This window comes from Poecilia reticulata, chromosome 18, assembly GCF_904066995.2.
Source record: "Poecilia reticulata chromosome 18, P_reticulata-male-v2, whole genome shotgun sequence".
Classification (NCBI taxonomy): domain Eukaryota; kingdom Metazoa; phylum Chordata; class Actinopteri; order Cyprinodontiformes; family Poeciliidae; genus Poecilia; species Poecilia reticulata.
Window position 1 is genome coordinate 9,466,462 of NC_088847.1, and position 15,582 is coordinate 9,482,043.

The 15,582-nt window shown below is 42.0% G+C and overlaps 1 protein-coding gene across 6 annotated transcripts in view; it reads left to right on the forward strand.

Moving 5' to 3' along the window:
• col4a6 (collagen, type IV, alpha 6) overlaps nucleotides 1-15,369 on the forward strand; it is a 135,478-nt gene extending 120,109 nt beyond the window's left edge. For all 6 annotated transcript variants that reach the window (XM_008435130.3, XM_008435136.3, XM_008435132.3 and 3 more), the window contains 19 exons: nucleotides 3,602-3,772; nucleotides 3,851-3,994; nucleotides 4,112-4,225; nucleotides 5,367-5,548; nucleotides 5,634-5,697; nucleotides 5,787-5,861; nucleotides 6,427-6,534; nucleotides 6,633-6,740; nucleotides 6,815-6,886; nucleotides 8,413-8,532; nucleotides 8,620-8,736; nucleotides 8,811-8,972; nucleotides 9,083-9,181; nucleotides 9,288-9,434; nucleotides 10,843-10,959; nucleotides 11,323-11,514; nucleotides 11,741-11,912; nucleotides 12,015-12,129; nucleotides 12,712-15,369. In XM_008435130.3, coding sequence (XP_008433352.3) covers nucleotides 3,602-3,772; nucleotides 3,851-3,994; nucleotides 4,112-4,225; nucleotides 5,367-5,548; nucleotides 5,634-5,697; nucleotides 5,787-5,861; nucleotides 6,427-6,534; nucleotides 6,633-6,740; nucleotides 6,815-6,886; nucleotides 8,413-8,532; nucleotides 8,620-8,736; nucleotides 8,811-8,972; nucleotides 9,083-9,181; nucleotides 9,288-9,434; nucleotides 10,843-10,959; nucleotides 11,323-11,514; nucleotides 11,741-11,912; nucleotides 12,015-12,129; nucleotides 12,712-12,972 — 2,540 coding nt within the window. In that variant the 3' untranslated portion in view covers nucleotides 12,973-15,369. The remainder of the gene's footprint in view (nucleotides 1-3,601; nucleotides 3,773-3,850; nucleotides 3,995-4,111; nucleotides 4,226-5,366; nucleotides 5,549-5,633; nucleotides 5,698-5,786; nucleotides 5,862-6,426; nucleotides 6,535-6,632; nucleotides 6,741-6,814; nucleotides 6,887-8,412; nucleotides 8,533-8,619; nucleotides 8,737-8,810; nucleotides 8,973-9,082; nucleotides 9,182-9,287; nucleotides 9,435-10,842; nucleotides 10,960-11,322; nucleotides 11,515-11,740; nucleotides 11,913-12,014; nucleotides 12,130-12,711) is intronic.
• Nucleotides 15,370-15,582: the final 213 nt, after the last annotated feature.

Genomic DNA, 15,582 nt, shown 5'->3' on the forward strand with positions numbered 1-15,582 from the left:
ATGCTTCTGCTGCTCACGCCTCAAACCCTAAAACCGCCTGCATGCCATTTATCACCACGCGACAAACAAATGTCCATCTGCACAAACTAGGAAGTCTGTTCTTTGGGGTGTTCATTTAAGTCGAAAATTACCAAAGAGGTTGGTAATTTACTGAAGCTAATTTAGCAGTTTCTCAAAGGACGAGTTGTCGTCTCGCAACCCGAGGAGTTGCGGGTTCGACTCAAGCTTCGTCCGGCTGGCTGTCGATGTTCGCCTGCCGATCTGTGTGTGTGAGTGTGTGCGTGTTTGTTAGCTGCGTCTCCATCACAGATATGCGCAAGACTTTGTCGATATCCCGCTAATGTCGAAAAAGGCCAATTTCGCAGTTGCGGTGTTTCCGTTAAATAGGAAACGTAATTAAAGTCGCGCGTGAAGCCATCATCCTCCTAACACTTCCTTTGTGCAAACATGTGGTTGCTGGTCACATGACTCGCGTGATGTGAAAACAGTTGGGGTTTTTTTTCTTTGCAGTTTTGGGAAACAAACCTAAAACTGTTTTTTTTTTGTTTTTTTCGAAACTGGCATTCCTTTAAGCAGATTTATCTTCAAAGTGTCAAATTGTGCAGTTATGTGATCAATGGAAACGCAGCTTGTGAGTGCGACTGTGTTAATATGGCTCTAGTGTAAAACGCTTTGTGTTATTTTAATAAGTAGACTGGAAAAACACAATGAAAATTCACTCCATTTACTTAGATTATACAAGAGGTTATTTTGAGGTTATTTTGAAGTCTTTTTTGGGGGGTCAGAAATTCAGGGTGTCTTAATTTTGCTTTTGATATTTTAATGGGTTTTTGACTATCCTAATGTTTAGTTGGAGTTTGATGCAGATTCTTGCAAGTCACAGTTGTGCCCCTTTAAAGCTGCAGTATGTAACTTTTATAGAAATATGTTTATTTCCATATTTATTAAAACTGTCACCATGTCATGACAGTAAGATATTAGATAATCTGTGAAAAAATCAAGCTAATCCACTTCCTCCCAGTGCTACTGCAAAATGCATTGCTTCTGGTCAAGAACAGCCATACGGAGCCAGGAGGAGGGTCTTAGCGCTGTCAATCAACCACCTGTATGCTGCCAAATGTGGTAATTTTGGAAAAACAACTTACCGTTACAGGAAACTTAGCGTTATTTGCTGTCATCGGTGGCTATGCTGAATTAGTATTCGTGGCAGTCTGTGTTGTGGTAAAGCAGCTGTAGCAAAGAGCAAGTGGGAGAGTGACTGATGGGTCCAGGCTGTGATTGGTTGTTTCAGCAGCTAATCCTGGGAGCGCACAGAGAAGGATATGGATTTTTACAGATTATCTGTCATATATACTACCACAACTTGATGATAATGTTAAGTATTTTTAAAAAACCTAATTTTTTAATAAAAAAACATACTACAGCTTTAAACGAGTCCTCAAGGAGAAGCTAGCAAAGACGTAGAGCAGGACTGAAGTGTGTCTGCAGTGTGCGGAGTTTCTGACCTGGACGCTGTGGTCTCGAAAGGACAGGAGTTCATCCCACCCCCACTCCACTCAAAGACTCACTCGAGGTTTTGACTGAAGATGGATATTTTATTTGTGAGAGCTTCCGAGACAAAATAGTCCCTGAAAGTATGTGCTTGCTTTTGCCGTTCCACTAAGATGTGCACATAAATTCATCATGAACTTAACTATTATCATATTAACGAGTCATTATTGACTGTAAAGCTTCCTGAAAACAAAAAACAAAAAAAACCCCAGAAATTTATTTTAAACATTCATTGGATAAATGGATATTATACCCAGCAAGGAATAATATCCAAACATCAAAAAACGATTTTGATCATCAGATCTTTATTTTCATGATGAGTTTATGTAAAGAGTATGGAACGGTAAGTTTTGTTTTGTTTTTTGTTTTTTTAGTTTGTTTTTTTTTGCTGCCAGATCTAACCCACATGTTTCAGTTTTACACCTAATCAGTACCAAACATTGTTTTTGTTTTTGGGTCACATTCAGTAGGTTTGTTTCCCAAGAGACTTTTGCTCAAATGCTATTTAGCTTCATTGCTGCTGCCAAAGCATTTTTTTTCTTTGCACTCTTAATTAAAAAGACTTGTTATTTTCAGCACATCTAAACTCATGGCAATCCTAGCATAGTCTGACATTTACTAACGTCGCATTGCAGATGTGCTGAAAACGAGTTCTGTGTTTTTAAACAACGTTAAACTTCAGCTGTTAGAGGGGCAGTTCAGTCACTGCTGGAGACCCCAGGTGGCGGAGCCGCGCTAATGCAGGCTGGAACTGCACTCAGAGACGGTTCAAGTACGTAATCACCACAGATGCACTGATTCCGTTTTTCAGGGATTTATGTGATATTTTAGAAATGTCTTAATTGAGATCTTTTGTTGTCACCATAATGGATGAACTAAAACAAATGGCTAAGACGTTCAAAACGACACACGTTTGAGGAATTGTGTAACTGAGAGGCAGATTTCTAAGAGTTTTATTTTATAGCAGAGAGACAGAATCAGCTACCAATCCAAAACAAACAACGTAAGTATGTAAACGGCAAACCTTGAGTGAAATCCTATTCAAACGTTACCTTTTTGTCAAATGCCATCCGCAAAATCATCAAACAAATACACATCAAATATGTTGATCGAAGTACCACTGAATCAACTCTACACAGGAGGGTTTTTAGTCTTGATTTAAAAAGGAACTCAATGTTTCGGGTGTTTTCCGGTTTTCTGGAAGTTTGTTCCAGAGTTGCGGTGCGTAGAAGCTGAATGCTGCTTCTGCGTGTTTGGTTCTGTGTCTGTTAACACAAAGCAGACCAGAACCAAAGTAAAAGACACCAACATATTCCAATCACAAAGATATACATGTTTCAGTGAATATCTCATCCTAATAGAGTGTTCATGCGTCAGCTGTTTGCTGCAAATTTGTAATATTGCTACATTTTGTGGCCACACAAAACTATTCCAAACAGCCGTCAGAATAAATGCTTCTCTAAAAGCTAGCAACGCTATATGCTAAAGACATACTGCTGCTAGCAAGAACTATCCCGCTTTCTTACATTGTGCTCACAAATCACCCTAAGATTAAGAGTCCAATTCCAGCCTCCTCCTGGGAAATCGGTGCATCTGTGGAAATTGCGCACTTGTTCCGATAACTGCTTTACCACTGGAAACCTCTGGATACCTTCTGTATCCAAATGAAGCGCATCATGCTTATGTCTGTGTGACGTAGCGCAGCTGGGGCAAAATATAGACTGTAAAAGCGACAAAAACAATGTAAGAAATAAATTACATTGTTTCCTGCAGTGTGCCACGCTGTCGGCGAGTGTTGGTATTTAGACGCAAAGTTATTGTTGAGTTGATTTCTGCTGTATTTTCTTTGTGAACTTAATTCATTGGAGGTAAGCTGATGTATTCTGGAGAAGGTAAGGTTTTATTCATTTATTTATTTATTTTACTTTTATGGATTCATTTGTTCCAGATCTAAAAAAAAGTTTCCTCTTAAGTTTTTATCATTTATTTAGATTCACAGAAGTTGAGCCCGGTCTAATCCGTTCTCATCCCCACCATCCGCCTTCGTCAGGTTATCGCGGTCGGAAAGGTGAACCGGGAGAACAAGGATTCCCGGGCCCCGCTGGAATGAAAGGAACCCCAGGACTCCCTGGTGAAAACGGAGGAACAGGTCTGAGGGGACTCCCTGGACTACCAGGTCCTGGAACCATTCCCGGAAGACCCGGAACGCCGGGAAGAAAGGGTATGGAGGACAGGATCCGCCTGCTGGTTCGTTCCTCACTTGCGCGGTATCAGTGAAAAGGTTCTGTGTAATCTGCAGGTGAAAGAGGATTCCCAGGACTGATGGGTTTCCCTGGACTACCGGGTCGTCCCGGAAGTCCAGGATTTCCCGGTGGGAAAGGGTTTCCCGGAGACCGTGGGAGAGACGGGTTTCCTGGCGGTCCTGGACGGTTTGGACTGAAAGGTGATGGTGACCCCTTTGGCTTGAAATCTGACTGCAAATCTGTGATGACAACAAAGGACGACCTCAGTCGACAGAGAGCAGTAAAAATACCCAAACATGTTCCTTTACCCTCCACAGGTGACGGAGGAAACCCCGGGGCCCCTGGTATTCCAGGCCCTCCTGCTTTAATGCAGAAAGGTGCACCAGGGGGCAATGGAGCCCCCGGCTTTGAGGGCTTTACTGGACCTAGAGGTAGGAAAAAAACAACTGTTCTTTTCCTTCAAATACCCGAGAACATTTTCCTAGAAGACTTTGTTATCCAAGAAACTGTCTTGACTAAATTGTATCTGTGTTATATTTTAATAGAGGTGGATTAGCACTACTTATAACATAATTATTAATTAACATATTTTTACTCAAGTAAAAGTAAAATGTAGCCGTCCAAGAAATGACTCGAATTAAGAGTAAAAAAAAAAAAAGTACCTGGTAAAAAGGCTTCTCAACTGCTGACAAATGATCAAAACATAAATGAATTAATATTCAAAAATTACTCTATTTTACAGACCAAAATGTAAAGTTATGTGTAAAGTTTGGTATTTTAAAGAACAGAATGAAAATAACTTGTATATGTAACATAATTACAAAATTACAAAGTAGGGGAAAAAAAGTATTTTTCCCTCTCAGCTTCTTTCAATAAAAAACTTATGAAACTTTAACATAAACTGCATGTGTGTGTAGGTGTGTGTGTGTGCGTCTGGTGAATTTTTGGTTAAAATGTGTTTGTTCTCCATTCAGTGATGTTACTCTCATTTAGTAGCTTAGCCAGAAGTTATACTCAAATAAGAGGAGTGATGCTTCATAATAAGTAAAACGTAAAAGTAAAAATATACTCCTAAAAGTACATTGTTTTCTAAAAATCTGCTCAAGTAAATGGAGCTGAGTAAATGTAACTAGTTACTACCCAGCACTTATTTTAGCTCCAGTTTTTTTTTATATACATTTGTCCAGATTTTAGCTACATTTTTAAAACCCAGCATACAGTTGGCACAACGTGGCTCTGTTATGGATATCTTACTAAAACATGGAAAATACATTTTTTATCTGGTTTTAATTTTCCTGAAAGCCAAGCTGCGCCTGACTGTTTATGTCTTTGCAAACATTTCCACTGAGCAGAAAACACTCAAAATCAGATTTTCTGTGGTTCGATAAACTCATGTTGTGAAGGAAAAGATTTCTTGTTTTTTTGTAAAGGAACTAGTTTGAATGAGTGCATGAATGCGTGGTGAGTTTAGGAAACGGTTCCAACACAGAGGAAATGAATTTACCAGTTTTTGTTTAAGCTGACTGAGTTTCCATCTTCCATAAATGCCGTCGCTCCTCGTTGTGTTTCCAGGTGACAAGGGTCTCCCAGGCCTGCCTGGTCGTCCGGGTTCTCCGGGTCGTCCCGGCTTCCCCGTGGACAGCAAAGGCCAGGCCGGACAGCCGGGTTTCCCCGGGCAGCCCGGCCCACCGGGCTTCCCTGGAACAAAGGGGGAAGGAGGAATCATGGGATTCCCGGGCGTGACGGGGCCGAGGGTGAGGAAACACACTTCTGTTCCTCATATTAGCCTTCAGCACAATCGAGGTGGTGGGGCTGACGTTCTCATCACTGCTTCTTCAGGGTGACGACGGCTCGCCGGGATTCCCCGGAAATCCTGGAGAATTTGGTCGAACCGGAGCCAAAGGTGAGCGGCGGCAACTTTCCTTCATTCCACGCATCAGTTCTCGCTTGTAAGAAACTGTAAATAATCAGGACGCGCCGTTTGTTAATCAGGTCTACCCGGAGAGACTTTTGCCTATCCTGGAGCACCGGGAGTGAAAGGCCAGACTGGAGATCCAGGTTTTCCAGGTAAGGTTTGATTTTTCACTGATGGGTAGGGCTGGGCGAATTTTCCAAGTGTGAAGATTTTATTTGGGGTCTCCATAGTTCGCAGTGATGTCAACGCGCCCCACAGACCACCATTCTGTTTTACAAGCATCATTTACAGCTTTTATTTATTTAGACTTTGGATTATACCCAAGATAAAACCCAGACTAATTTGAAAGTCATCATTAAAATATTAGAGGTAGGAAAATCCTCAAAGCTTGAAAAATCTAAAAGTAGAAGAAAAAAACATCTAAAATATTCTGTATATTCAAATTGAAAATATATATACATATAAAACCTTTTCCCTTCATGGCTGTTTTGTAGCTTCAACCTATAGAGTTCTGAATCTCCTAATGTCTTCTCTATGAGAATAGTTTGACCCAGTTCAGTTTTTTACATAAATTAAGTGGATCACGTTTCATTCAAATGTCACAGTAAAAGAAACATCTTCATATTTGTCCTTAAAGTTTTATCGATGGAGCAGCTGAGGTTGGTTACAATAAATCAAGAAAGACTCCCAGTAAACGGTGACCTAACATTTGTGCAGGTTCTCGAGGCATCGACGGTTCCCTTGGCGACAGGGGCTTTCCAGGACGCCGAGGTCCTGATGGACAAAAGGGTATTCCCGGTGAAACGGGGCGACCCGGAACGATGGGTGAGACACCAACCCTGAGGACGAAGCTGATGAAAGACGAATCGATGTATTTTGTCCATAGGAGGACGATAATTATGTTGTCACTCAATTCCCTGTAGGTCCACCTGGGGTTACGGGGCTGCAGGGTCAGCCCGGATTCCCTGGGAGACGAGGATCAGACGGGTCCCCGGGACTGCCCGGAGGTCCAGGTGGCGTCGGTTTTAAAGGTAAGATGAAAGCGTAACGTCAGTTTTACGATGCGGCCGTTTCAGTAGACGCTCTCACGACGCGTTCTTCACAGGTTTGTCTGGAGCGCCGGGGCTGGACGGACTCAACGGCCTCGCCGGTCCGAAAGGCCCTCCTGGAATCCCAGGCAAGAACACACAAACTCCCACGTTAGCCAGACTATTACAACAAAAGCTGTAAAACATTTTGGAGTGGGATTGAACCTCCAGACCTTCCCTTAAGTCACACAACCAAAACATTTAGTATAGATAATTATTTCATGGTTAAATCTGCATTGATGGACCCAAAAAAAAGATACTTCAGGACTCAAAACTCAACACAAATACCAATAAATACTAAAATGACTCCTACCTTTAGTAGAGTTAGATGACATTTTACCAACAAGCTCCGTTGCACCAGAAGTAATATCAACGTTTTGGAGCAACCCAGCTAGAATCCTGTTTTGAATCTCAGGACACAATCTAAAATACACGTAGAAGTGGATTATATAGATATGTTTTTTTTTAATGATACTCCTTTTACACTTCTGGCCATATCATTTACTTATCAGTAATAAAGTTTTTTTCAGTAGTCTAAAATCATCCAGATAAGCGTTTCAATAAATATGAATCTCAACGAACTGAATGAAAGCTCGTTTCATTCAGTGATTCGATTAAAACAGTAAAACGTTTGTTTAGGCTCAATACGCACAGACTCAGAGTTATACTTCATAATTTCCATCCGCAAAAGCCACAGAAAGCGTCAGGGAGTCACCGGTTGAGGAGAAAACTTTACATTTTATTAAGTGACGTCCACAAAAATATCAATACTCATCGCATATGTTGGTCAATGTTCCACAGATTATGATTCAAAGGCAACTCTAAGCAGAAGGCATCACCATCTAGAAGATCTACACACACACACACACACACACACACACATACACACACAAACGCAAGGAGGACGATGCTCTGACATCAGTGGAAACCTGAGTGGATGGAGATAATTACCAGTTAGTTTATGGAAGCCTCACAACGCGATCAGCACCATGCTGACACGGCATGATGCATTTCCTTAATTTATTGCTTTTTTTCTCTCTTCCTACCAAAAACTGGATCAAAAAGTCTCCAGTCTGTTACTTTCGTCTCAACCGGCACGTTTTTCTTGAAGGACAGTTTTGTTTGCAGAGACTTCATGATTCATTTTATTTGTAGTTTCTGTCGGTTTGTTTATTTTGGGTATTTAAACTCCGGCTCCAGTGTTAAATGTTCATTAGAATTGAAAGATTATTGATCTTTGAGAATGTGTAGTTGCGTTATAATGCCATTACAATTATATTACTTGAAAATGGTCTCAAAACAGCAATATTATTGTTTATCGCGATACAGTTTGGGACAATTTATTGTCCGGCAAAATTTATCATTCCAGGCTTAAATATATATATATATATATATATATATATATATATATATATATATATATATTTTTTTTTTTTTTTAGTGTTTATCACATTTTACTTGACGGACTGTGACTATGTTTTTATTTCCTGTTAACTATTTATGTAATGGAGCAAAATACTGCAAATTCTTACAGGAATATTGAATTAAATTACAGGTAAAACTCTGCAAAAACGCTGCACGTTGCAAAAATGACATGTGATCCGTCTCCATCCAGGTACAACAATAGGGGGAGACCCAGGCCTCCGCGGGGCGCCGGGACAGAAAGGAGAGAGAGGTGTTTCCTTCCCTGGACAACCAGGCTTCCCTGGACCAAAGGGACAGAGAGGAGATACGGGTGAGTTTCAGATCAGAAAAAAATCCAAAAAGGCAATAATCAAATGTAAGACAAAGTGTGAATGCTGGCTTTCGTTTTGGACTTCAGGAACTTTTGGACGTCCAGGGTTCCCTGGACGACCCGGACCTCCAGGTCCGAGTACTTCATCAAACTTCCCGGGGCCAGTGGGAGACCCCGGACTTCCTGGATTGGACGGAGAATACGGTAATCATAGCTTCTTAATCTAGTTGCCTTGCTCTCTATGCTTAATCTCATGACATTCTCTTTTCCATTCCCAGGTTTCCAGGGCCCTCCCGGTCCTCCCGGGCCACCGGGTCCGGGCACAGCACAGGGAGACACGGGAGACCCAGGGCTCCCAGGATTCCCTGGAATCCCCGGCCCGAAGGGAGAAACGGGACGTCCCGGAGGCCCCGGATTCCCCGGCTTCTCTGGCTTAAAAGGTGAAGAGTGGCTGGAAGCTGCTGCCCGCTCCTCCAGTACAACCACATTTGTTGCCTTCTCTCCACAAAACGCAGCCTTAAATCTACAATAAAGCCGTTTTGCTTTTCAGGAGCTCCGGGTGACAATGGGCTAGACGGCGCTCCAGGTGTGAAAGGATTGCCCGGCGAGCCCGGATTCTTCGGATTCAAAGGGCGTCGAGGATCACCGGGTGAGAGCGGGAGCACCGTTCGGTTCCTGATGATGTTCCCCCTGTCTCATCTTCATCATCTCTGCTCATCCATTCATTCGTTTTGCTCTCCCTCCCTTCTTTTCAGGGCGACCTGGGCGTAAGGGTCCTCCCGCAATCCCAGTGCCGAACTTACCGCGACCTGCACCTATTGGAGCGGCTGGTTTACCCGGCTACAACGGACGACCCGGTGGTCCCGGAGAGCCCGGCCAGCCTGGTCTCTCTGGACGTCCAGGTCAGTGATGGCCACACAGCGTCAGATCATTTCTTTGTTGTTTGCTTTAAATCTTTAACACATTGCCCAGATGAAGTGCTCAATTGTCGTCTTAACCAGCGGAGGGCGTGCTTCCACTAACCCACTAATAGCACAGCTAATTTTTCGTTTAGCTCTTTTGCTAACTTTGAAAAGCCCATTTAGCTTCTCCTAAATAGAATCGTCCAGATAAATTCTAAAGCGCTAATTTACCTGGCCGTTTTGTAAACTTTCAATTGATGCAGTGCAGCAAATGGCGTTTATTCTGTACCCATAATGCATCGCTGCAAAACTTCCTGTAGCACAACATTACATACTTTGATGTGTGTAATGACAAATTTGGACCTGGGAGGGTCATATGCTGTATTGCAGTACATATTGTGTCATTGACATATCATTGGTGTCAACTTTAGTAGAAATTGATGTGCTTATTAAGTTTGTACAGCATTTTGGTGTTAGCAGAGCTTGGGGTTAGTCCTTTAGGGTTAGTATAGCTAACATTTTAGCTGGTGGTGCCCACCACAGCTTGGTTTTTGCACATCTTAAGCAAATTAAATATAGTTTTCTGCTTGTTGACTTTTGAAAGTTGTACCATTTTAGTGTCAGCAGAGCTAATACTTAATGTTAGCATAGCTACCTTTTTAGCTAGCGGTGCTCATCTGTTTTCCAGTGTTGTTTTTGTACATCTCAAGCAAATTAAATATAATTTCTCGCTTGTTAACCTTCGAGAGAAACTAGATTACTTTTTGGCATCTGATTGTTTAGACACTACGTATTCAGAATACAGCGGCTCGCGAAGGCATTCGTACTTCTTGTTTTCCATATTTTTGCCTCCTACACCCACCAACCTCAGTCTGTTCTATTTGGATTTTATGTGATAGAACAACATAAAGCTGTACATTGAAAAGTGCTGCATGCATTTATGTCCTTGGTACCACTTTTAGTTACACCTGGAAATCTTTTGATGTCTTTACAACTTTACCCTACATTCATCTTTGCTCATCATCTCTGACCAGTTTCCTGTCCCTGCTGAAGGGAGACAGTCTCACAGCATCTGGCCCCTATGCGTCACCCTCGGTGTGGTGTGTGCAGTCAGTGCCCTCCTCCAGACACCAGCTTCTTGTGTCTTTGTTCTCGTTTACCACATGTCTGCTGTCTCTCCTACACCGACTCTGGCAAACTTTAAGCAGGACCTTTTATGGCTTCATGTTTGTTACTCTTACATTAAGGCCTATGGAATGCCTGACTATTTTTGGTGCAAATCCAATAATAATAATTGCATGCCGCTGTAATTCAGTATTTGTGGCAAAATTGAGCAACTGAATCACATTTAAAAGGAATCTGAAAATATGTACTTTTCTTGTGAATGGTAATTATTCCTCTGTCGCAGGTGTAAAGGGTCGCACCGGCGCTGTGGGTGAGCTCGGCAGGACCGGACCGCCCGGTTTTCCAGGGCCGGTTGGGGATCCGGGCATCCCTGGGTTCCCAGGGATCACTGGAGATCAAGGTCAGTTTGTTTGTTTTTGTTACATTGATATTGACTTCTAGACTTGCTAAATACAATTTTACACCCTTTTTATAAAAATGTTTTTTTCTTGATAGGATTTGCTCTTTTTTTGAGAGGCCTACAATAAAGACACGAAAGACTCAAATGCAGCAAAACATCTGATGAAATAATATCTAATGCCAAAATAAATGAAACTGATAAGGCAAAACATGAAATGGATTTCAAATTACAGTAACTTTGAGTGCAATATATATACTTTTTTCTTTACTGCCTCTTTTGACTCTCTTCACACATAAAAAACAAGATTACATGTGCATAGAAGAGAAACCCTCACTACCATCTGGTCACGTTTCTCTCCCTCAGGTTTTCCCGGAGCCATCGGTCGTCCCGGTATTCCCGGCGGCGTCGGCCGCAGCATCGGCATCGGCTACACTCTGGTGAAGCACAGCCAGACCACCGATGTCCCAATGTGTCCCCAAGGCATGGCCCGACTGTGGGAAGGATACAGCCTGTTGTACGTGGAGGGACAGGAGAAGGCACACAACCAAGACCTTGGTGTGTAAACCCTTGATTTCCCACTGAAACGTTGCAGCTCCACTATAAACTCCTTTTCATTCATGTTCCTAAATCTGTTGGGTGTAATAGATTAAATATCGTGAGGTTTTTAAACCTGAATGATCTCTAGATCATGTTTCAACAAATCTCGATTTTTCCGGACTGGTGCGTTTTGTAGCCGCCAACCTGTTAACTTTGTGGGACCCCTCCCTCCGCGCCTCTCCAGGTCAGCCGGGTTCGTGCCTCCCCAGGTTCAACACCATCCCCTTCCTCTACTGCAACCCATCTGAGACCTGCTACTACGCGAGCCGCAACGACAAATCCTTCTGGCTGTCCACGACCGCGCCCATCCCTATGATGCCTGTGGCCGAGGAGCAGATCCGGCCTTACGTCAGCAGGTGCTGTGCTCTACCAGAGCCCATGTGTGGTTCAACAGACGTATGGCGTTCATCAAGCATTCACCTTTTTTTTTGTTTGTTTGTTTTGTCTGAACCGTCCAGGTGTTCGGTGTGCGAGGCTCCGTCTCAGGCGGTGGCGGTCCACAGTCAGGACCTCACCATCCCTACCTGCCCACCCGGCTGGAGGAGTCTTTGGATCGGATATTCCTTCCTCATGGTAGGGCATTAACTGCAAACAATCAGGCGCTGTTCCTCACCAATGCATCTACCACTCCATTTTTCCCTCATTCATAAACAAGACACAGAGATACTTAAACTCCTCCATGTTGGGCGGGATCTCATCCCTGACTTGGACAAGGTGCTCTATCCCTTTCTGGCTCAAGATCATGGTGTCGGATTTGGAGGCATTGATCCTCATGCAAGCAGCAAAAACCGATAGATCACGACCTGATGAAGCCAGTAGGATCACTTCATCTGCCAAGAGCAAAGAGGTGGTCCTAAGGCCATCAAAACAAATCCCCTCAACACCATAAAGGTTGTGAACAGAATCGGTGACAAATGACAACATTACTTTCATCATAAACGATCCAGATTTATATATTTAGTACAAGTAATTCATGATTGTGTTGTGTATGTTAGTAATGATATCAAAGATACATTCCCTAATTTCTTGTAGACGATGTAGACTCTGATATCATCAACAGCTGAAGCCTCAGGCTGAATGTCAGAGGCTAAACACAAACTTTTATGTTTTCAGCTGGTTTTGCTTATAGCTGTCCATCTCTCTTTCCCGCCACAGCACACAGCAGCCGGCGCCGAGGGCGGCGGTCAGTCCCTGGTGTCTCCCGGCTCTTGCCTGGAAGACTTCCGAGCGACGCCGTTCATCGAGTGCAACGGCGCCAGGGGCACCTGCCACTACTTCGCCAACAAGTACAGCTTCTGGCTCACCACAGTCGACCCCCGGCTGGAGTTTGGCGCGCCGACGCAGCAGGAGACCCTGAAGGGCGGTCAGGAGCGCTCCAGGGTCAGCCGCTGCCAAGTCTGCAGCAAGATCTTGTAGCTGTCGAACAGAACAGAGCAGAGAGAGGAAAAAAACGCCAGGACTAGCACTTGATGGAGAACAAGAACATGTGATTGACTTGAAAAGAAGAAGCTGTCTTTTCCATTTTATCCCCTTTAGGAGCCACAGGCTCATCGACGAAAGACGCTGGAGGGAGGATGTGGATAGAGAAGAACGCCGGAGGGATTTCTAACCTCTGGACTTACACTGACAATGGTGCTATTGTTGATGTTTGTGTTTATCTTTTGTCTGAATTCACGGTTTTTGGTTAGAATCATTCTCTGCTACCTCGAAGAGAGCCACCTCTTTAGCTAGCTAAGCACACACCTACGGAGGGATGAACCCTTCGCACGTCTCAGCTCAGACGCATGCCGTCGCGGTAATTTATAGGTGCCATAGCGAATAGTTTTACTCTCTCCACTGAACTGTCGGTTTGTGCCCCGTTCATAGCTTTCAGGAAGACGTGACCCACAAAACCATGCTGGCGAGTTAGCATGCGCTGCAATACACATCTATAATGTTAGCTGGCGAGATTTGTTTGAGGGTGTGGATATTTAAAATTAGACGTTTTCAGACTTGTTTTCATTTTAATTCATGTTCAACCAAGTTTGTTTTTTTCACTTTGTAAAACTTTAAATTTTTAGTTTTTGTTTAATTTGATTTGCGGTATGACAAAAATTTTTTTAAAACATTTGATTTTTAAAGCTGGATGCCCTAAATAGAAGATCTAAAATTAACAGTTTTCACCATCGGATCTTCATATTAGGTGTTATTTCTGCTTATGGTAGATTTTATAGAACTACAACTAATGCACTGAGTTTTCTCACTAATGCACTGAAAACTCCCATTCTAACATGCTAGCATGTGATTACGTTATCTCGCTAACATGGTTAGCTAAAGCCACATAAACAAGACAATGCCAAGATCTTTACAGAACAAAGAATTGAGCCTTGAGAATGCATGGGGAATCTTCATGCTTGTCTTTAGTGATATCTACAATTGATATAGGAATATGCATTGCATTATAATTTTGCCTAATGTGTAAAATCCAGACTGAAATTTGACCAAAATTTCCCTTGACAGAATAGGTTATGAGCTAATTTCTTCCCTTCCCTTTTTGTACAGAGAAACAACTAGCAAATCAGTTTCTTTTTGTATGTACTTAAGTATACTCATGAATTTTAATATAAATAAAGAAAATACTCAAATATTTTGTATAATTTAATTATGTTTTCTGAGGTCTTAATATTTCACCCTATTTCCATTTGTTTAGGTTTCTATTCTTATCTGAACCAGCTGACCTACTTATGAAATATGAGATTTGGACTCCTGATCAAACCAAAGCATCTCTAAGTGAAACCAGGCTGAAGGGTTTTATTTATTAGTCATTTTGTACTCAAAACAATTTGGAACTACAAAGGCACAAAATACAGAATATATCACTAAGTCCACGTAACATTTTTCAACAGATCACAATAATTTTTTGGTGTCAACTTGTGTTGAGCGTTATTTAATAAACGGGCTGAAATATTTAAGATCGCTGTGTTCAAAATGGTTTTGGCGAAAGGAGTAGTCTTAAAGAAGCACCATTATTTGTGAGTTATTTTCTTAACTGAAACAAAAGCAAATCAGCACTTTTTCTCCTCAAAGTGACACAAACTGAGAGTCCGCAACAGTTTTATATCAGAACAAACGATTGACGGTCCACTGATGTGAATCCAGACGGGTCACAAGCCGAGCAAAGTGGGTCAGTCTCAGCTTTTCATTGGGTTGTGACCAAACTGTTACTTTTACAAAGCGTCTTCGCTCTTACGTTTTTTTTTGACAAACGCAGCACGCTACCTTTTCCTCTTATTCTTCCGGCAGCATTTCCAAAAACAAAAAGGTTTTATACTCTATTAGCTCTTTTGTTTTTTCTTTCCCTTTGTGCTGTTTTTTTCATATATAAAAAAAGAGAAAATGTCAAATGTTCTGCTCACGTAAACCACTATGACCACTGCATCTAGCATGTCTCTCGTCTTGTAGCTCTGACACTTCACCTTTATTCTGCAGTTTTCATTAGCATTTGCTATTTTTGTAATCTAGATTGTAATTATTTTGTACCTGTGTCATAATACAACCTCCTGGTGTCATTTACTGACGATGGAGGTGTTGAGAATATGATGTTCTGTACATTTATGGAAAAATGCTTCTAGGAGTTTTTTTGTTTGTTGTAATCACTGACTATTAAACAGTTGTTTGACCCAAATGTCCCATTCAGCATCATGTTTTAAGTGACTGAAGCAGAATAAAAGTAATTTGGTTTTTCTCAAAGATCCAGAACAACAAAAAAGGCAATTACTGGTGTAAGTTGTATTATTTGGCCTCACATATTTCCAAATAAATGTTTAAAAAATGTCTCAGACATGCATCATTATTATTGTTGTTGGCACTGCTGGAAGAACTGTGGATCTAAACTTAAAACCAAAACTACTCCCACCCTTACCTTTATACTTATCTGGTTTTATTTTTTAGTTGATGTAATTCAAACCACGTTAGCCTTATGTGAGAAAAAGTCACAACTTCCCGTGGTTAGGTTAACATAAAAATAAATCCTAAAAATATAATCGC